Source organism: Rhincodon typus, chromosome 1 (genome assembly GCF_021869965.1).
Source record: "Rhincodon typus isolate 14 chromosome 1, sRhiTyp1.1, whole genome shotgun sequence".
Classification (NCBI taxonomy): domain Eukaryota; kingdom Metazoa; phylum Chordata; class Chondrichthyes; order Orectolobiformes; family Rhincodontidae; genus Rhincodon; species Rhincodon typus.
This window is the reverse complement of record NC_063332.1, coordinates 149,614,213-149,635,725: the sequence shown is the minus strand read 5'-3', so window position 1 is coordinate 149,635,725 and position 21,513 is coordinate 149,614,213. Positions and strand designations below refer to the sequence as shown.

General features: G+C 39.1%; 1 protein-coding gene across 3 annotated transcripts in view; it reads right to left on the bottom strand.

Annotated features, from left to right (window-relative positions):
• intu (inturned planar cell polarity protein) overlaps window positions 1-20,510 on the bottom strand; it is a 120,300-nt gene extending 99,790 nt beyond the window's left edge. Inside the window, exon 1 of one of the 3 annotated variants that reach the window (XM_048602488.1) lies at window positions 19,770-20,510. In XM_048602488.1, the coding sequence (XP_048458445.1) occupies window positions 19,770-19,858 (89 nt within the window). In that variant the 5' untranslated portion in view covers window positions 19,859-20,510. Of the gene's footprint in view, window positions 1-10,666; window positions 10,945-19,769 lie in introns of those variants that run through there. The other 2 variants (XM_048602489.1, XM_048602487.1) reach the window with 2 other exon arrangements.
• Between the last annotated feature and the right edge of the window lie 1,003 nt (window positions 20,511-21,513).

Below are 21,513 nucleotides of genomic sequence, written 5' to 3'. Positions count from 1 at the left end.
TTCATCCAGCTCCACACCTTGTTATTGCAGCTTTCTCTGCCTGCTTCCAATTGTTCCAGCTCCATGCAGTAACTGCCTATGTTTGAGAAAACAAAAAAACCTATCCCCATGGCAACATGCCCACTCCGTGATGTACCAGACAGAGGTTTAAAGTAATGACTGTTATCTTCCAAGACATCTCATTGGTTCTGGGAAATGAATAATTTATGAACCCAACTGCAGACATTTATTTCCCACCAAGACTTAAAAAACAGCCATTGTTTAATGTTTTCCCACATCTAAGTCTGACCTTACTAAATAAACATAGAATACTTTGGAATTCCAATCACTTTAAGTCACTTTACAGGCGCCTTTTCCAAAGCAAATGTTTGATTATCTTATTTTGACAAAACTTCAATCCCCAAACTTAAAAGTTATATTCTTAGAACATTTCAAACATGAAATTAGATATTTTTACAACAAATGGACCACAAATGCTCACATCTCATGATTGAAAAGTATTTCAAAATTCTGACATCGATTGAAGCAAAGATAATAATTTTAAATGGAAATTATATGGGCACTTGAGGCAAATCCATACAGGGCTATGTGGTTGATGCAGGAGGATGAAACTAACAGGACTGCTTGACACAAAGTTGGCATGGACTCAAGTGGTTCAACGGTCTTGTCCTGTGCCATAATTATGCTGCCTCTAGAAGTTTCAACTGCCATAATTTTCACTAGTTTGGCAGATGCTCATAAATCCCCACTTGTATATGTTGCAGGAAAGTCCAGTTACCAAGACCAGAAAAAAAACACGAGCAAATGCCTAGTTCTTTTGTTTTGAAATCTACTTTTTTCTGTTGATATCTGTAGTGCAGCCAATTCATGCAAAACATACTGACTTCAGTTGCTTTCTTCCAAATGCTGTATCGTTGTTTCAGATGTTCAAAGTGAAATGACTTGTAAATTCCATCTCCTAAACTACTTATTACTATTTCGGTTTGGACTCAAAGACTGGAATTTCCACTAACTAACCTGTTAAACCTACTCCCTTAACCCATTAGAGATTTGTAGTTCCAATGTTTCAATGGGTTACAGGAGTCACAGAAATTAGCCTTCAGTAAAAGTTCCGCTGGGCTAATCCATTTTAACATTAAGAATATATAATGGAAAATTGCATTAAAAGAATGGAAAAGTAACAGGCTTCATAGAGGATGTGGAGTAGACTTTTTTAAAACCCATGGAATCCAAATCAAAGTAGTGTTTTGAAAAAAACAAAGAGATTTTATGGTGAATAAACTTCAGTTTGTTTCGCCAATTATAATCATGCATTCATCTTCTGGCTGGTTCAACAGAGCCACAAAAGTAAATCACTATCTACTGTGTCTATCCCAGATTTGCAGCATTTGATAGATATATCAGATATCCATTGGTTTTCTCTCATCCAACCTACCAGTATCACCTCAAAAAACTATATTTAATCAAACTTGATTTCCCTATCATTATTCCGTGTTAACTCTGCCAGTTCATAATACAATTTTCCAAGTGTCAGTTACCATGTCCTTATTAATGATAAAAACATTATACATATTACTCATTACTATGATTTCCTTTTTGTTCTTTTCCCTCTTTCTTAAATAGTTGGGTTACATCTGCATCCAATTCAATGGGATCATTCTAAAATCTCAGAAATTTTGAAAGGTCAAAACCAATGCATTAAATACTTCAGCCTTCATTTCTTCACTGTCACTGGTTAAAATCTTCATACTCCATTCTGAACAGCACTGTGGGTGTACCTACACCACATGGACCAAAGTGGTTCAAGAAAGCAACTAGTCATCTTTTCCCCCACCAAGGCAATTCAGGATGGGAAATAAACGCTGGTGTAGCCAGTGATGCTCACATCCACGAATAAATTTTTAAAAAAGCCACTCCTTTTTAAAATGTTAGGACATAATCTAGGGGTTTTGTTAGATTTTAATCCTATTGATTTCTCCTGTTTTATCTCTTCACTAATACTAAAATGCTCTCACTTGCTTCAGGAATACTTGGTGTTAAAATATTTGTCATTTCCTTATTCACAAGGAAGTTTTCCTGTCATCTGTACCAAACCCACATTATTTACACTGATGATTTTTATATATGGATAGTAGCCTTTACAATTTCTTTTTACGCCTCTTGTTAGTTTACTCCCATTCCATTTTATTTCCATAAATTCAGCAAAAGGTTACTAAGAAATTACAAAATGTACCCAGTCCTCAGGTTTATAACATTTTAGCAATGTTACAAGTCTTTTTCTGCAATCTAACAATATCTTTAACTTCTCATGGTTGGACTACTTTTCCATCTTAGATTATTTTTAAGGGATTGATTATTTATTGCAAGTTATGAATTAAGTCTTTAAATATTTGCCACTGTTAATCAGCCATCCCACCCTTTAATCTGTGTTCCTAATTTCAGCCAATTCAGTACACATATCTTGGGCAGTTTACTCTTTTCAGATTTAAGACCATAGTTTTGGACTTAACAGAGTCACTCTCAAACACATTATAAAATTCTCAGGTCCCTGATGCAGCTGATTTTTACTCAAATTGTTATCCTGCTAACTGTAGTTTGCGAAACATTTCTCTGCACAAATTGATTATTGTATTTCCATTTGTTGCAAGTGACCACACTTCGAAAAAAAATACTTCATTGGATGTCCTGAGATTGTGGAAGTCACTTCACAAACACAGAATTTCTTTTTTTGCTCATGCCAAGTAGTAGGAAAAACAAATAGAAAAAGGGACTCACGAATCATCAGGAAACTGACAAATGTATTCAATTCAAAAAATAATTATTTTCAGAAAGGTCAGAGGAGAGGAAGCAATGTAGTAATGTAGCAAAAGTGAAAATGTACCAGAAAATGCAGGAATTATATACTAGTAAATTGCTAGTCATTCTTAGCATTTATATGATCCCCTACATCTTCCCATTACTTGTGCACTACCTAGAAGGCACAGGTCAGAGATGTAATAGAATGCGTAAACAAAAGCATAAAATGCCAGAGAAACTCAGGTCTAGCAGCATCTGTGGCAAGAGAACCAGAGTTAATGTTTCCTGTCTGATATGACTCTTCAGATTTCCAGCATACAGAGTATTTTGCTTTTATTTGTGTCATGAAATAATATCCACTTGCTGGATGAGTACAGCTTCAACAACATTCAAGAAACTTCACACCATCTATGACAAAACAGCCCACTTGATTGGCCTCTCCATCCACCTCCTTCAACATTCACCACCTTCATAAAGCACAGTGATAGCATTATGTACCATATACAAGATATATTGCAGCAACTGACCAAAACTGCTTCAAAAGCATCTTATAAACTTAGTGGCCATACCACCTAGAAGGACAAGGGCAGCAGATGAGAACACCACCATCTACAAGTTCTACATCATGTCACACACCAACTAGACTTGGAGCTATAGTTCTTCACTGTTACTGGGTCAAAATCCTGGGCCTTCCTTCCCAACATCACATCATTATATCTCCACCCTAAGGACTGCAGCAATTTAAGGCAACAGCTCATTACCACTTTCAAGGCCAATTAGGGATAGGCAATAAGAAAATTTCTGAAGAAGGGTCCAGACGCGAAACGTCAGCTTTCCTGCTCCTCTGATGCTGCTTGGCCTGCTGTGTTCATCCAGCTCCACACCTTCTTACCATGAAACAGGTAGGTCATGCATCACCTCGAGCCTGTTATGTTTCACAATTGTTGTTAACACAAAAGTCTATTTGGCCCATTGTGCCCAGGTCATCTCCCTGCAAAAGCACGTCCCCTAATTGTATTCACTTGTCCTATTCCTGAAATCCAGAATTCCCTTTTACAAGCCATGATTGAATCTGCCTTCATCTCTCACTCGCGCAATGCATTCCAGAGCCTAACCACCTGCAATGTAAAACAATTACTCATTTCTTTTACCAATTACCTTAAATTTGTCTAAAAAAAGACTCGACAGAACTGAGGATGCTGCAAATCAGAAACAAAAACAGAGATTGCTGGAAAAGCTCAGCAGGTTTGGCAGCATCTGCACAGAGAAATCAGATTTAATGTTTTGGGTTGACACGTTAAATCGGTGTCCTGGTTCTCAGCCTAGTACTTCTTCATCTATTCTGTCTGCACTCACAAGTTTGAACAACGCAGTCAAATCTCCCCTCAGAATAACCCAGATAATAACCCAGTAGGTTCACAATTCTGAAACTTCCTAGTAAACCTTTTATCCGAAGCCTTCACATCTTCATAAAGTGCAGTGTTCATAATCAGACAGAATACCTTGGCTGAGGCCAAACCAGCATTTTATTAAAAATCTTATAATTATGTCTTTGTTTTAGTTCTCATGGCCTCTATATATAAAGAGCAGAATGCCTTTTCTCACCACATTCTCAACCATCTCTTTTCCTGCATCCCTGATGACAAGTATACCTTTTATTTTGTATTGCATCTGTTTGTTCTTCATAATAAAGTATATCATTTCACACTTCTCTGAATTAAATTTTACCTGCCACATGCCATTTCACCAACCTACGTCCTATTGAAGTCACATGAATTTGTTATTCTTGCAGAGGAACTTAAAGCCACCATCCATCACCTCAAGTGATCAATTAATTTTTTTTTTAAATCAGAGGGATAGAAGTTAACTCAATAAACTAAATTATTCAACAATGGACAATGTCATATGACCAAAACACCTCTACATTTTAAAGGGTTTAATGAAAAATATCAGAACTCTTAAAATCAGTCTGATTCCACCTGCCAGAATTGCAACTTCCTCGAAATCTAGTTTCCAGAAAGATTCCTATAATAGTATGAAAACTAAACTGACTACAAACATCACTGCATGTGCTATCACTGACTTTGAAGAAATTCTTCAGCTCTTGCCTTCAACCATCTAGGTTCACCTGAACTTTACATTCTTACCGAAGGAACCATCACTGAACTCTGATTTTCATATGAATTGATAATATTCATCAATGTAAAAATTTTATTTTGCATCTTTCTTGTATGCATTTGAGAAGTGTAGTGAGGACCACTCGGGTTTGAATGTATGAATAAGTACTACTCCCGGTTTAAGGCCAAGCAAGTTTGCTGCATGTCATCTTTAAATTGACTTCACTAAAGAAAAAAAACTACAACCTTTTGCAAAGTAAGCCACAGATTACAACAGCAGAGGAGGACAATAAAAGGAGTTCAGCCTGCCTCTCTCCCAATCTGTCTACTTGGTACTCCATTTTACGATTAGTGAATTAATCATAGAATCCCTACAGTGTGGAAACAGGCCCTTTGGCCCAACAAGTCCACACCAAATCTCAGAGCATCCCACCCGGACCCATCCCCCTATAAACCCACCTAATCTACACTTCCCTGAACACTATGGGCAATTTAGAATCACCAATCCACCTAGCCTGCACATCTTTGGACTGTGGGAGGAAACTGGAGCACCTGGAGGAAACCCACACAAACACGGGGAGAATGTGCAAACTCCACACAGACAGTCGCCCGAGGGTGGAATCAAACCCGGGTCCCCCGGGACTGTAAGGCAGCAGTGCTAAGCACTGTGCCACCTTGCCGCCCCATATAATCCTAAAGCTTCTCAGAAACTGTTCCAAAGTCATATTGGATATGAAGCAGTAACTCTGTTTCTCTCTCCACAGATACTGCCAAACATGTTATCTTTGTCCAGCCCTTTGTTATTATCAGGCAAATCAAAGTAAATCAAATATCCCTTCCGTCCACTAACACTCAGCCAATTTCCTATCCAAGTCAACAATTTGCTTTCAATTCTATGAACTTTACCAAATAGTCACTTGTGAATTACCTGGTCTATATAGATTTCAGCAAAGCATTCGACAAGGTTCCACATGGTAGACTGGTTAGATCACATGGTAAGGTTAGATCACATGGGTCCAGCGGAAGCTAGCCAATTCAGTACAAAACTGGCTTGACCGTAGGTGGTGGTAGAAGGTTACTTTTCAGGCTGGAGGCCTGCGACCAGTGATGTGCCACAAGGATCAGTGCTGGGTCAACTGCTTTTTGTCATTTCTGTAAATGATTTGAATGTGAATATAGGAGGTATGGTTCGTAAGTTTGCAGATGACACCAAAATAGATGATGTAGTGGACAGTGAAGGAGATTATTTTAGAGTACAATGGATGATCAGATGGGCTATTGGGCTGAAGAGTGGCAGATGGAGGTTGATTTAGATAAATGTGAGGTGTTGCATTTTGGTAAGGGAAACCAGGGCAGGACTTGTACAATTAATGGTATGACCCTTGAAGTGTTGCCGAACAAAGAGATCTAAGGGTGCAGGTGCATAGTTCCTTGAAAGTGGAGTCGCAGGTAGACAGGGTGCTAAAGAAGAGGTTTGATGTGCTTGCTTTCATTGGTCAGAACATTTGAGTATAGGAGTTGGGGATGTCATGTACTGGACATTGCTGAGGCCACTTTTGGAATACCACATACAATTTTGGCTGCCCTTCTAGAGGAAGGACGTTGTTAAACTTGAGAGGGTGCTGAAAAGATTTACAAGGGTGTTGCTGGAGAGTTTGATCTATAGGGAAGACTGAATAGGCTGGGGCCTTTTTTCCCTGGAGTGTTGAAGGCTGAGGGGTGATCTTAAAGAGATTTATAAAATCATGAGGGGCATGGATAGGGTAAATAGCTAAGGTCTTTTTCCGAGGGTGGGGGAGCCCAAAACTAAAGGGCATAGGTTTAAGGTGAAATGGGAAAGACTTAAAAGGATCTATGAGGTAACCTTTTCCATGGAGAGGCTGGTGCGTGTACAGAATAAGATGCCAGAGGAAGTGGTGGAGGCTGATACAAATACAACATTTAAAAGGCATCTGGATGGATATATGAGTTGGGAGGGTTAGAGGGACATAGGCCAAATGCTGGCGAATGGGACTAGGTCAGATTGAGATGTCTGGTCGGTGTGGATGAGTTGGATCGATGGGTCTGCTTCTTTGCTGTATGACTCTATGACTTCAAATGCCTTCTGGAAGTCAACAGACATTCTTCTGACCAGTACTTTAAACACCTTCCCTTTACAAATCATTACTGGCTCCCACAGCTCAGATTTTCAAAATGTTCAGACACCCTTAATTTGACTTGATTTATTTATGGTCACTTTTGTACTGTACAATGTCACCACTATCCAGCGCCATCTTAAACAACAGAAGAATAAACTAAAACATAGAATATAAAAGGCAGTAAAATGATGAGATAAAGAAAAAAGTGTTCAACTTTACAGTCCTTCTTATTAAGTGCTCCGCCATGGGGCTGGTGGCCAGACATGGGTCCTCTCCGCCGCGCCACGACCACTGGAACGAAAGTCACCACTTGCCACCAGCTTGCCTCAACTTACGCCCTTGCCACTGAGTCCTCACTGGAGCTCGCCAATGTGGACACCACCAATGCCTCCAGGTACCATACCAGCCCAAACTTGACTCCGCTGTCATGAGTCCGCTTCAGACGCACCTCGCCGATGCTGCCGGGTCTCATACTGGGCCCAAACTCGCCTCTGCGAATCTGCGCTGGACACACACCGCCAGGAACTCAAACTTGTCTCCACCGCAGCAGCCATGAGTTAGCACTGGAACAGCCTTGTCCATGCAGTAGCCACCGGGAACCCAAACTCACTTCCGATGCCACCACCATGAGTCCGCACTGGGCTCACTGCTGATGCTGTTGCCATGACCAAACTCTTCAACAAGAGGCAGGTAAAATTAAAAAGAGGAAAAAAAAAAGAGCAGACAGAGCAAATGAGCCCCAGGCTCAGAAGCCCCTTCCACTGCCACCATTACACTTTAGACATTTCCTGACAACATATGTTAGGCAAAATGGTCCACAATGCCCCCGCATTTCCCCAGTCATTCTTAATAGCAGAGTGACACTTGCAATTTTGTAATGTGAAAGGGACAGTTCCCTAAGAGAACATTTTGTAAGATTGTAGTTAGGTAAGAAAATAGTAGGCGTCCAACTATTTTAAAAACCATGGAAAAGAAACAACCTGACATCGGGGATCTGTCATTCTTTAGTCTCATTTTCATTAATGACTTTCCTTATATTAATTTTGTTGAACCCTTGTCCCTGATTCGTCTTAATCAAAACATACCAAGATCCTGAGCGGTCTTGACAGGGTAGATGTGGAGAGAATGTTTCCGGGGAATCTAGACCTTGTATGTATGGTAATGGTTTAAAACTAAACAGCCACACGTTTATAACAGATGAGGTAAAAATACTTCTCATAAAGGGTTGTGTCTCTTTGGAACTCTCTTAAAATTGGCAGTGGAAGCAAAGTTCTTGAATATTTTTAAGGCAGAGTAGATAAGATTATCAGCAAGCTGGGCAGGGGAGCTTGTCAAGGATAAGCACGAATGTTGGTTGTCCTTATAATCAATTTACCAGCTTATTGAATAGCAGAGTCTGCTCATGGGGCTGCGTGGCCTACTGCTGCTCACTGTTGAAAAGTAATGCTAGTTTTTTGGGTTATCTTATATGCTGACTGCGACATTCCAAGAACCATGAGGCCAAAGTGTTCAACATGGTAGGAGCTTTGTTAGGGAGATGTTTGCTCCACAGGCAGCAAGGTTAGATTAAGCTATTTCCAGCTCAAAATGACCAAAGGTATCAACACGATGTCATGTGATCAGACTTCAACTGACAATCCACCATAGTTACAGAAATACAGAGGTTCCTGCAATGAAAACATTCACAATATCTACAAGTATATGTACAAGTCAATAAGTAAAATGTTTCAGAGTATGGCGATTCCTGGGAGGCAGTTGGCACATCTTGGGTGTTTGTTTTTTTTTTGTTGGCTTTAACCTCTAGAGTTTTAGGTGCACGAAGAACATCATCTGTAATTGTCTTTTCCAGAGACAACCGAATGTTCGGAGATTCACACAATGTTGTGGTTTTCCCTACTAAGGTACTGTCTTCCTCAGGTGCTTCAGTTACTGTTCTTCCTCAGGTATATCCAGGTCTCTATTTTGTACAGTTATTTGTGAATCTTCAATTAACGTTGTCCCTGGCACATTAATTCTGGTTGTCAAGAGTTAATCTGCATGTCTTCTCCATACTACATAATTTCTCATCTGATAAGTGTAAGCAAGCAGTCCAGTCTATGCTACAATGATAGTTGGTACACACTTCTTGCCAGTGTGTAATTCTTTGCCAACACTTCTTGACTTATTTTGAAAGAGACAGCATCTGGCCTTGTTCTCTCATTGTTGACAGGAAACAACAGGTTCTGGTTTTCCAATGTCTTTTGTCATGAGTGATTTCAGCAAATCAACTGCTTTTCACAACTGATGCTTTACCATGACCAATGGTAAAGAACTCAGTCATCGAGTGGGCCATGTTCCAGTGTGTTAACAAAAACTGGCTCAGTCTATTAGATAGTGATCCTTGTTCTCAAGTTACCGTTAAGGAATGTTTCATTGAACAAACCTTCCTGCCAATCATTTGTGGCTGGCTGTAAAAGGGGGTGATCTGATATGTTGAATTCCTCTCTGCCTTGTACTTGCGATTTACTATTCTACAAATCACTTGGGTCTGGTCATTCTTGTCAAACCAGTCTTTGTATTTCTGGCACAGAAAGCTAGAGTCTCCTCACAAGTTCTGTTTATGATAAATTTAGCAGCAGATAAAACACTGGACATTGTGGTTCCTGTTCATTGAGTATCACTAATATAAACTGATTCAATATCACAAGTTCAAAATTACAAAATCATCTTCCACTGATCTTCTGTCATTTTATCCCTGAACCAATACATTCAGTTTACTCTGTACAATTACAGTTGCATTGCATTGAAATCAGTCTTACCCAAGTCTAAAATCTAAGCTGTGCTTTTGAAAGCGAGAACCACAAATTATCTATGTTAGTTTGATCATCAGCATTAGATGAATGTTCATGCACTGTTCAGCTGTTAACTAAATCTGACCCTTTACCCATTAAAACTAACAGCATAGAAGGCTATTTAATACTCATGGGAAATTAAACATCAAGTACTCATTTTTATCAGACTACTGGTTAGTGGTGCAAACCGTTCAGCAAATTGTGTATTCGTGCATTGCAGACTGACTACAAATTTGTACTAAATTTTCCAAATATTTTTCTAACAAAATCCGCATTTTTAAACGAGGACATTATCTGCTTCATTAAACCACCGTTAAAGCTGCGTATTTTGCAGTAACAGGAACTTGTTAACACCTTCCATTTGAAAATTCTGCAATTAGATTACCACCATGAACAAGTATTGTATCAGGACGCAAGACTTACGATGTTCATGACGAACAGCATTCGCATTGTGCATCTACTTTTCTAAATAAGATATTACTACTGAAATCAGCGAATATAATTTGCGACGTCCGGTGATTCTGTAATCTAGCAAAATCCCAGGCCAAATATTTATCATAGTTCTGCCAGAGCTCCTGAACATCGTGTTGCTATAAACTGCATCAATGCTATTGTAAAGTAGCAAAACTATATTGGGAACGTGCACAGTATCCGCCGAAGCTTGTAAAAGGATTTTTGTCCATCTCCACGTCAGACACCAGTCTATCTTCCTGCACTTTGACAGTATTGTCACGCTCCGGCTGACATGCAGCCAGCACCCGCCGCGCTTCAACTTCGAACTTACAGCGAGGAGCACGAGTCCGTGTCGGCGGTGAGCGCCGCGGACGACGTTGACTCCGTGTCACCCTCACTTTCCGGACTCGCATCCTCCAGGGTGTAAGGCGTCTCGTAGCTCTGCTCCCCGGTGCCACCAACGCCCGTTATCCGGGAAGACATCCCGTCTCGTCACTTTGGCGGAAACTCTACCGTTCTCCAGGAGAAATAAGCCGTCAGTAAAACCACTTGCCTCAGCACGCCGCCATGTTGTGAGCATCCGGGTTTCCAGGCCCCGCCACGTGTCGGGCACTCTCCTGCCGTGATTGGCTTCAGCTCGGTAGCCATAGAAACGAGGAAGCTGTTAAAGCGGAGCGGTTGTCACCGGTAAGTCATAGAATCATACAGTATTGCCCAAGTTTTACTGAATTGATGAGTTTTAACCATTGATCATTTTCGCTGTAATGCTTAGTCGTGAGCACGGAAAACGTTCATCAAAACTCAAAAAAGGTCCATGAGGTCAGCTTTTCTAAAGTCATTTTGTTTTACACAGGTATGGCTTAACCCCCTGATACTCACCTCAGACAACAGCGCGCGTCAACAATAAACACGATAGAAATTTTATTCAGAAACTTCTGAGATATCTCAGACAATTCTACACCTCAAGGTACATTTACTTTTATTTATCTAAAAATACAATTTAGCATTGACGGGAGACTATTTGGCGTTGGACTAACGTCAAACCCGTGCGGTGCATCTTAAGACTTGAAAAGATTCAGTTATAAATTTGAACAGAAGTATTATTTGGATTACTTTGCTTACTCCAAAGTCACATTGGAATTTAGTCTGCATTTACACTGTTATACTTGGGCCAGCAGTGATATAAATTCCCTCTCATGAACATTGTATGTGGTTATAATATTAGACATCATTAGAATCCATTTATGTAGAGAGCATTGTAACCTAGTGAATGAACATGCTATTTAGGAGACAGATTTATGGGATACTGATATACAAACATGATATCAATACAGTTTTTGGCATCATAACAGCACCAAAAGGTGTCTTGGATGTTTACAAATTCTGAATGCATTCATATCTATTCACAATAATATCACAGGAAATTTGCAGTCATATCTATAAAAAAAATTCCATTTTTATGTTTTATGGCATACTTTTGTTTCAACTTGATGACATTATGCATTTTATACTATACACACACTTGTAGAATCATAGAATCCCCACAGAAAGAGGCCATTTGACCCACTGAGTTTGCACACCCCCGAAGCAGCATCCCACCCTATCTCCGTAAACCCACTTTTACCATGGTTAATCCACCTAACCTGCACATCCCTGGAAACTACAGGGCAATTTAGCATGGCAAATCCACCTAATCTGCACATCTTTGGACAGTGGGAGGAAACTGAATGATCAAACTACTTACTAAAACTTGACAAATTGTAATTGTGAAATCTCAACAATGATGGTGCTTCACTTTTACATTTCCTAGTTTATTAACCTGGACTGCAGAAAGATTGCTTATGAGTAATCCAACATTTGCATACTTGTCCCAATTACATGTACCAACTGAGTCCATTGCAACTAGGACTAGATTCTAAATGTACAACACTATTAAAGATTGACTAGCATAGATTTTGCTGCATTTACACATAAACATCTAGAATACATTTTTGTCACTCAAGTTCCACATGTCCTCATAAAAATTTCTTTGTCACTCTTTCATGGAATTTAGTATGCAGCCTTGTAGCTATGGTAATCACCTAATAGTGCAAATTATATGAGCTTAAATCTCACAATGGAAAGTTGTGAAAAAGTAATATTCAATAATTCTGGTCAGGCACCAATTAAAGAGACTGTGGAAGATGCCAAAATGTTGTAAATCTGAATTGTATAGCAGTGTCCGGCTTTCCAAAAGACACAGGGTCAATTGGTAAAATTGCTCTTGAAACTGGCCAAATTGCTCTGGAAGTCAACAGGCGAAACCAATCAGAAAAAAGTTACCACTCTCCATGGAACTGATATCTTTTGAAAGGAGTTGCTCCTTCCATGTTTGCTGCTGATAGGCTCACTAGTGCTGAAGGGGAACATCCTGTGATGGGAGAAGGACCAAGGTGACTAGTGGCTGCGAACAAGACTAGTGAACCTCGGATGGGGAGTGTCAGTCCGCTGGGCAAGGCTGGGGGACATCAGTCTGCCAGAGAGAATGAATCTGCCAGGCAAGGCTGCAGGAGGAACAGATGGATTGCCAAACAATGTAAGTCCTGGGAGAAGAACTAAATAACTCAAATTTAATATTTAAACACAAATCACAACTGAACTGGTAAGGACTGTACCAGTGCAAATAGCAGGCAAAAACAAACAACATTACATCATAATATTCATAAAATGCTGTGCTGCAAAAATGGGCAATCGGCAACATCTGCTGATAAAGAAAGAAAATGTGATCTAATCAAATTCTTTCCTCAAAGGTCCTTCTTTACCTCTAATTACCTCTTTCAAAGATATAAAACAAAAAAGAAAAATGTACATAATTGTATTTGGAATGAAAATTATAGAATGCCTAGTTATAGTCTTCCAACTCTCCTGTAGAAAAGTAAAGTTATCATAGTCCTAACAAACCCTTCCTATTCATATACCAGGGCTGCTCTCTCATTAGGGCAACATGACTGAAGGTGGCTTAACCTGAGGGTCACTATGCTTTAGGCAAGGGGAAATATTAAGGACAGTCTTCCTGATGGTGCAGGAATCAAACCAACTGCCCAGGCACTGAACTAAGTGACATTCTTGTCCTCCGTGTATCTGGAAGTGATGTCAAATGACAGGAGGATTGAAAATTTTTCTTTTGATGTAAACCGAGATATTTACATATGTTTTCACATCATTTCTTGCAAGTTTGCATTTTCGTTTTTCAGTTAGTAACATGTGGATCTTCTGTATGCCTGAAGTTAATAATTACCATGTAAATATTTCCATAGCCTTTCTTTCAAAACAGTTTTTTAAGGCCTAGATTTAGAATTAATGTGTCTTTTTGTGCACTGCTATTTGATTTTTGTTTACCTTAGATTGTCTTGCAACACAGCAGGGTAAATAATAGATCATTAAAGTTTATTAAAGATTTCTAGGACTTTTTTTAAGGAACCTTATGGGAAACATTCATGGCTTACAGAGGGAGGTTTATTTTCTAAAATAAAGTTTCTTGGCTGAAGATGACTGTATAGACAGTGCTCTTGAGACGAGAAGGCTATGATAAACAAGATTACCTTAGAGTGAAGTGTTAGTGTTAGTCACAGATCAGAAGTGTTAGGATAAAACCTTGAAGAGATAAAGTTGAGTACAGTCATAGAGTCATAGAGATATACAGTGCAGAAACAGACCCTTCGGTCCAACTCGTCCATGCTGACCAGATATCCTAAATAAATCTAGTCCCATTTGCCAGGATTTGGCCCATATCCCTTTAAACCCTTCCTATTCATATACCCATCCAGTTGCCTTTTAAATGTTGTAATTGTACCAGCTTCCACCACTGCCGGCAGCTCATTCCATACATGCACCACACACTGTGTGAAAAAGTTGACCTTTAGGTCCCTTTTAAATCTTTCCCCTCCCACATTAAACCTATGCCTTCCAGTTTTGGACTCCCCCCACCCTGGGGAAAAGAGTATATTTAAGTTCAGGAAGAAGTTGCCTGTATTTATCATCTATGTGTCAAATTTCCAAATGATTTAAACTTACTGAAATGTTAGAAACAGTAATTCTGTTGTGTTTTGGGGTATTGCACTGGGAGTGTGTTTTCAGTACTATACAAAAGCTGTTGTTTTTTTCCCTAAGTTATAAAGGAATGTTTTGGGCTTAGTAGGATTATGCTTTTACTGTAGGTTCTTTTCTTTAGTTAATTAACTTGTTTTATTGTTAAAGCAAAATCTTCAGCACTGTCTGCTTATATTTCAGCAAGAGACTAATTTGTTAAAACCATAAATCAAAATATGATCCATCAAGCCAGATTTTAGTTTAGCATCTGACTTGTCCAGTAATAACACCAGCTGGGACTCTAACATATTTTTGCTTTAAAACAAAACGAACAAACCTGGCAGTTGTAGGCTAGTTAGCCTTACTTCAGTGGTGAGAAGTGTTTAGGGACAGCAAACTAGACAAAGTTAGTTTGCACTTATAAAAAAGTGATAATAAATAAGCTGGTTTTGGTATTTGAAAAACAAATCATGTTTGAACATCTCAATCAAGTTAGTTAATTGCACAATGGAGTGGGTTGATGTTGCAGAATCATAGGATCATTACAGTGCAGAGGGAGGCCATTCAGCCTATCATGCCTGAGTGGCTCTCCGAATGAGCAATTCATTTAATTCATTCTCCTGCCCTCCCTATAACCCTTTTCAGATAATAGTCTAATTCCCTTTTGAATGTTTCATTTAAACTAGTCTCCAGCACACTTTCTGGCAGTGCATTCCAGATCTTAACCACTCACTGCATTTCTTATATTGCTTTTGTTTTCTTTTTGCAAATACTTTAAATTAGTGCCCACTCTTTCTCAATCCTCCCTATCTGCTCCAGGTTCAAGATTTTTAAAAGCTATCAAATCTTCTCTCACTCTTCTTTTTTCCAAGGCAAGCAGTCCTAACTTCTCCAATCTATTTTCCAAACTGATGTTCCTGAGCCCAAGAATCATTCTCAAAAGTCCATTCCACACTCTCAAATGCCTTTGCATCCTTCCTAAAATTCAGCACCTAGATCTTTGCGATTCTCAATTGAGACTGAATCAGCTTCCTATACTATTTTAACATAACCTTCTTGCTCTGTACACTTTATTAATAGGGGCACAAAGTACAAATGTCCTAGGCTTTATTAACTGCAATTCAATCATTTGAAAGTGGAATTATATAAATAGCAGAAGGGGAAAGACTTGCAGATGTACGAGGGACAAGAGCAGGGGAGTGGGAGTAATTAGAGTTAGTTTTTTTTCCAAATACCTAGCATAGCACAGATACAATGGATTGAATGACCAACTTCTGTTCTGTATCACTTTCTGATTCTATTTCTTGCCCTCACTATCAGACACTCAACCTGAATAGATGGAATGTAAAGAAAATACACTTCTGCCGTTGTTACTGATGGAGATTTAGTGTATTAATCTTGTAAATGGCTCTCTGTTGTATCTTGTTCAACAAGTTCATTCCCATTTGTGAAAAAGTACTCTCATCCTTATTGCTAAGTATTTGGTAGTACATCAGCCTATTTAAGTTTATCCAATACATTTAATACATTGAAATGTATCTTATGTATCAACTCAAAATAATGCCTTTTAGTGTTATTACCTATATTGTGTTACTATTAAATGCTTTTGTCTTCACAGCAATACAATGTATCATTATGAGTTAATTCCAATGTAGGTTTTGTGACTCCATCAGTAACATTTACATTCTACCAATTCAGGTTAGGTATCTGAAAGTAAGAGACAAGAAATAGAATCAGAAAATGATACAGAACAGAAGATGGCCATACAATCCATTGCTCCTGTGTTAGTTATTTGTAATAACCATCTTCAATTACTCCCACTCCCCTGCTGTATTAAAATAATTATAATTGACAAAGAATATGAGGACAGTTACTCTAAGTTTATTGAAAAGCAGTTGTACAAAGACAAACTTTAGAAATTAGAAAGAAGCTATCATTGATGCTGAAAATCTGAAACAAAAACAGAAAAAGTATTGGAGAAAACTACTCTGGACCTTTCTCTTTACTGCTATTACCACTCCGTATGCTTTTTGTTCGAGGCACCTTTAACGTTCCCCTGAATTTCTCTGATGTTCACTTGCTCCTACCTACTTTTTACTAAAGTATAAACCCATCACTTTTCCAGTTCTCTCTTCAGTTCTGAAGAGGTCGTATTGGACTTGAAGTGTTAACTGTTTCTCTTCACAGTTGCTGCCAAACCTGCTGAGGTTGTCCAGCACTTTCTGCTTTTACTTCAAACTTAGAAATTGCTGGGACTATCTTGGAACTTTCTAAACTTAACAAAAGCGAGTTTGTCTTATCAGTACTCTGTGAATATTAAAAATCTCATAAGCACTTGGGTTCCAAATAATGTAGCTCTGCAACAATAGACAGATTAAGTGAGAGTGATTCACACTGTATCACTGGTTCATGCCACTCTAAAGTGGTACTGGAAACCAATATGTGCACAAAAATGGCCATATAAACAGTAATTTCAATAAAAAGACCAGTTGATTTGTTTTTGCTGGTGAAGGAAGCAATGTTGAAAAGGAAGCAGAACTCCCTTTTCCCTTTGTATCAGTGCCATTAAATCTCATCTGCCTACCTGAGCAAGTAACTAGGACCTCATTTCATGTAAAGGGCAGCCTATCAGATACAACAGGACTTTCCAAAGACAGCACTGACGCGCCAGCTTTCTTATATACTTTAGAGCTGAAATACAAAATATTCCAGACTGGTTGGAAAAAAAACAACATCCAATTCCAATCCCCAAAACGTGGACAATTTTTTTTTTCCAATTGCATAAAGCACCAAACTAGCCAATGCTTCCTTAGTAATAGGTAATGCATCCCTAGATTTTTGTTTGCACAGGAAGCTATCCGAAGCATCAACATTATTAGGGATAGCAATTTAATAAGGGTGACTAACCTCAATTGTTAAATTTCATAGTCTACTCCTTTAGTATTATAAACAGTAGTTTCACACTTTAAATTCTGTTATCAGATTTCCATTAATTTGATCAGCTCGACTATGTAGAACATTATTTCATCAAGTAAACCCACTATAAACCAGAATAATGATCCACAATGCAGGGCAGTTCACTTTGCCCGAGGTAATACCGTACTATCACCCAAACACCTTTTATTGCAACATGTATCTCTCGATAATGATGAAGTTTCAAATTGGTATAATGATTGAACGTAAAAAAAGATCAAATCAAATTATTTACTTAAAAAGTGAAGGTTAACGTTTTAATATGAAACGTAATATATATATAAATGCCGTTAGAATCCGACAGGAAACCGTCTAACTGACGTTTCGGAACTTGGTGCAACTATGATTGCTCACATCATTCAAAACAAATGTTTATAACATTACTAAAATTACTAATCCTGCAAATATTACTATTTAAGTAAAGGAGGCAATGATCACTGACAAAGAGACAGGAGTTACTAACAAAGGCCCTTTTATTTTAATGTGAACTCCAATGGTCAAACATTTATGCGAACCTTTACAAAAATGCCAAATGAACAAAATGGGAAAAGACATTTCTCCCGAATGTAAATGTGCACAGAACAACTTGTTACTTGATTCAAGTGGAGACGATCATCATGGATCCGAGGGAAGGTGCCAAAATATGGAAACGTTGTCCTTAATATAACCCACTTCGCACCCCGCAAAAATCTAAAATCTTCACCCTGCCCCGGAATTAATTGAATCAAGGTATACACGTTTCTATGGTATACGTTAGTTATCAAGCACCAACTTCACAACTCGAAACATCGTTGTAAGATCTGTTAATATAGTTTGACCTCCATTAGCTACCAGAAAAAATGGTTCCAACTTAACGTGAAAAGATTTCAAATCGTCCACGCAGCGAAGCTCTCTCACCGAAAGGCCACTAGTTTTTCACTCGGTTTCATTTATTTATTGCGACTCAGAAAAGTTTTGATGGGCGAATGGGTAGGGATGATATTGTCAAAGACACACGAGTTCCCAAATTCTCAGGAACAGTAAACGGAGAGATTTTAATCACAGAATCATAGAATGGCCAGCTCCACTCATCTGCTCATTCAACCGCAGCTCTGCAATTCCCTCTCTTCAGGCAGTTATCCAATTCCCTTTTTCGAAAACCACGATTGTATCTGCCTCCACCACATTCTCAGGTTGTGTATTTCCAGATCCCAAACACAATACAAAAAAAAACACTTTTGTCTTTTGCCAATCTTATTAGTGTATGCTTTTTGGGGGGTTAGGACCTTTATGCCAATGGAAATAGTTTCTCTCCATTTACTCTGACTCGATGACTCGAACACTACCATTAATTATTTTAACCTCTTCCAAGGAGTGCAGCTCCAGTTGCTGTAATCAGAAATCCCTCATATTGGATACATCCTCTAAATCTTTAGTCTTTCACATAAAACCTAGGCAAGTGTCCAGAATTAGATACAATGCTTCGACGGAACCAGAGATTTATTTTGGAAAAATGTTGGTTCATGAGAACGGTAAAACATCTAAACTCAACTGTTGGTCAGCAAATGCATGGCGTAGTAAAAAATAAAGTCAAAAAGAAACCTATATTTCCCATGATTATTTTAACTGAAGCTGTGCAAGTCGTTTGCACTAGGTCAGACTCTTGCCTCCAAAAAAGGAAAGCAAATAATGTGTTTTATAAACCGTTGTAAACGTTACATTTACGCTGATTTTAGCCTTGAGGTTGACGTTCTTTAAGAAACTGTCTTATGCTGTTAGATGAGAGTAGTGCAGGCAGATTCGGGATTTCAAATTCTTAAATAATTTGTTCAGTTCGGATTCATAAATGTAGCTCTGCTTCCTCCCTCGGCTGTTAGGCTGAGACATTATTATTGACCCGCAGTTGGATTAACTTGAGAGTTGAGTTGGCAGTAAAAGATCACTACAACAATGCAATACGACCTGTTATTTAAACAAAAACAGACTTGTCACCTATTGCGTTTTGTGTAATTTGGCTTGCGTTGCATTTGTGCTCCAGGCACACACTGTATTGCATTTAGCATTAGAATATTAAACAAAAGCAGAACTGATCTCAATTAAATAAGATGTCATATTTCAGCAGAGGGGAATATGTTTTTTTTTACGGAACTTAAAAGAAATCTCCAAGTCACGAGAAATGAGTGCGCGGTTCGTTGAATTGCCGGAGCTTGGTCTTTTCTAAGGATACGTTCAACAGATTTCGAGGGAATTTCAGAAATGTAAAATCCAGTAATCAAATATCCTTGACATGACGTAACCTTCAAATTATATTTTGGGAAATCGTGGAAAACTAATACCAGTTTAAAGTCTCCGACATAAATCATTTCCTTTTTTTAAAAAAATTTCCATTAGATATTACTCTTTATTATGCTCACCTGTGAAAAATGATACTCTGAACCGAATCCAACTCATCCAGATTTCTCGCAGGTCTTGTGATACCGTATCTCTCACCAACATTGAACATTATTCGCTTCAGATCATTTTTCAGTTGAAGGTATGGATTCCACCAGGAAATATCACTTTAACAGTATGCAGCTCCCATTATTGGGTTGGATTGTACTATTTTGCAAAGAGCGGAAGAGAATGCCTGATTTTCAAATTCTAGATTTACAACTTGCCGAGTTTGCATCTATAGCTCGTTCCAGCCGAGCTGCCCCGCATGTCTTCTAAAGATTCAGAGGCGATAATCTTATCCTCGGGAACCTGTCAACGAGCGTTTTTCTTAGTCTCACTTACTCAAGCGAATAAAAGCTTCCTCTCGCCTGATTGAGGTAAAAGTTCAACTGCCAATCACCCAGGGACACAGCTCTCCCAGTTCTTTGAAGATTTAGCCCCGAGAAAGCACTAATCCTCGCAAATACAGCTCTTGAAAGCTCGCGAAACGTGGGAGAAATAAACGCCTTCACTTTCCAACTGCAAAGGAGCAGGTGGGAACCGCAAGCAAATCCCACTCGTCCAACCACATCCCCGAGGGTCTTAATGCCCGACCAGGATTTCACGCGCTATGTTTCTGCCTCATTGGCATTCAACAAAACTAAATGCTTATGGAATGGTCAGAATTAATGTTCCCTCTTTGTTGAAAGCCAGCTACTAAAAAGATAAACCAACAACATAATGAAGATAAAACTTGCTCCTAGTATATAGGGCAGATACGATTAACTCAAGCCAGTTGCTTGTAATGCAGACCACAGCCGACTTCATGATGCCTGCTTATTTGAAAGACGTTGTCATGCAGCCTCACCTAACCACAGTGTTGATTGGCTGACATATGAATGGGGGGGCCCGTAATACGTTAAAATAGCGGAGAATGTTGTTACATTGCCCTCTATGTTGGAGAGGTGTAAATAAAGTTCTTTAATTACGGCTGTCTGCACTCAAGCATATGTTAGTCCCATTTAGTGCAATGCAGAGCTCAAAACTGTAATTTGCTTACGCAAGTTAAAATTGTCTGCATCTTTTAAAAAAGCTGTATTGTAGCTGGAGCTGCTGCTGACAGTTGGGCAGGAAATTAATTCGATCCGGGGAGTACAGCCATTAGAACCAGGAGGGTGCGGGCCTGGGGCAACTCACATTGTGTCGGAAGGATGGCGAAGCCCCTTTCCCAGTCTACACCGAAAGTGTTCAGAAGGTGAGAGGGAGGAGGTTGGAATAGTCCCCACTCCAGAAAACATACACAATAACTCTTGCTACAGACAATAAGGGGAGGGGTCGGACGATCTTCATGAAATGAAGAGGTATCAAATCATACCTTTCGCTTTGAGGGCTTCCAAGGAAATGGTCTAGTCAAGGGAGCAGACGGACACATGCTCACATTTATTCTTAGGGAAGGCGCACAGACATAGCTATGATCAGCGGTTTGAAGGATGACGGTAGCTCGGTAACATCATCTCAAACGGACATTTTGAGGAATTAACAAATCCTTTTATGTCAGACTGTATGACATGAAGCCGACATACAGCATGGTCTCCCAGGTACCTGTCCTCTGTCATGAAGATCTTAGATGACAGTACATTAAAGAGTTGGTTAAACCACTAACTCCATATCAGTTGACTAAGGCCCTCAAGTCCTCAGGGAACAGGAAATCACCCAGATTTGACAGCTTATCAGCTGAGTTGTATT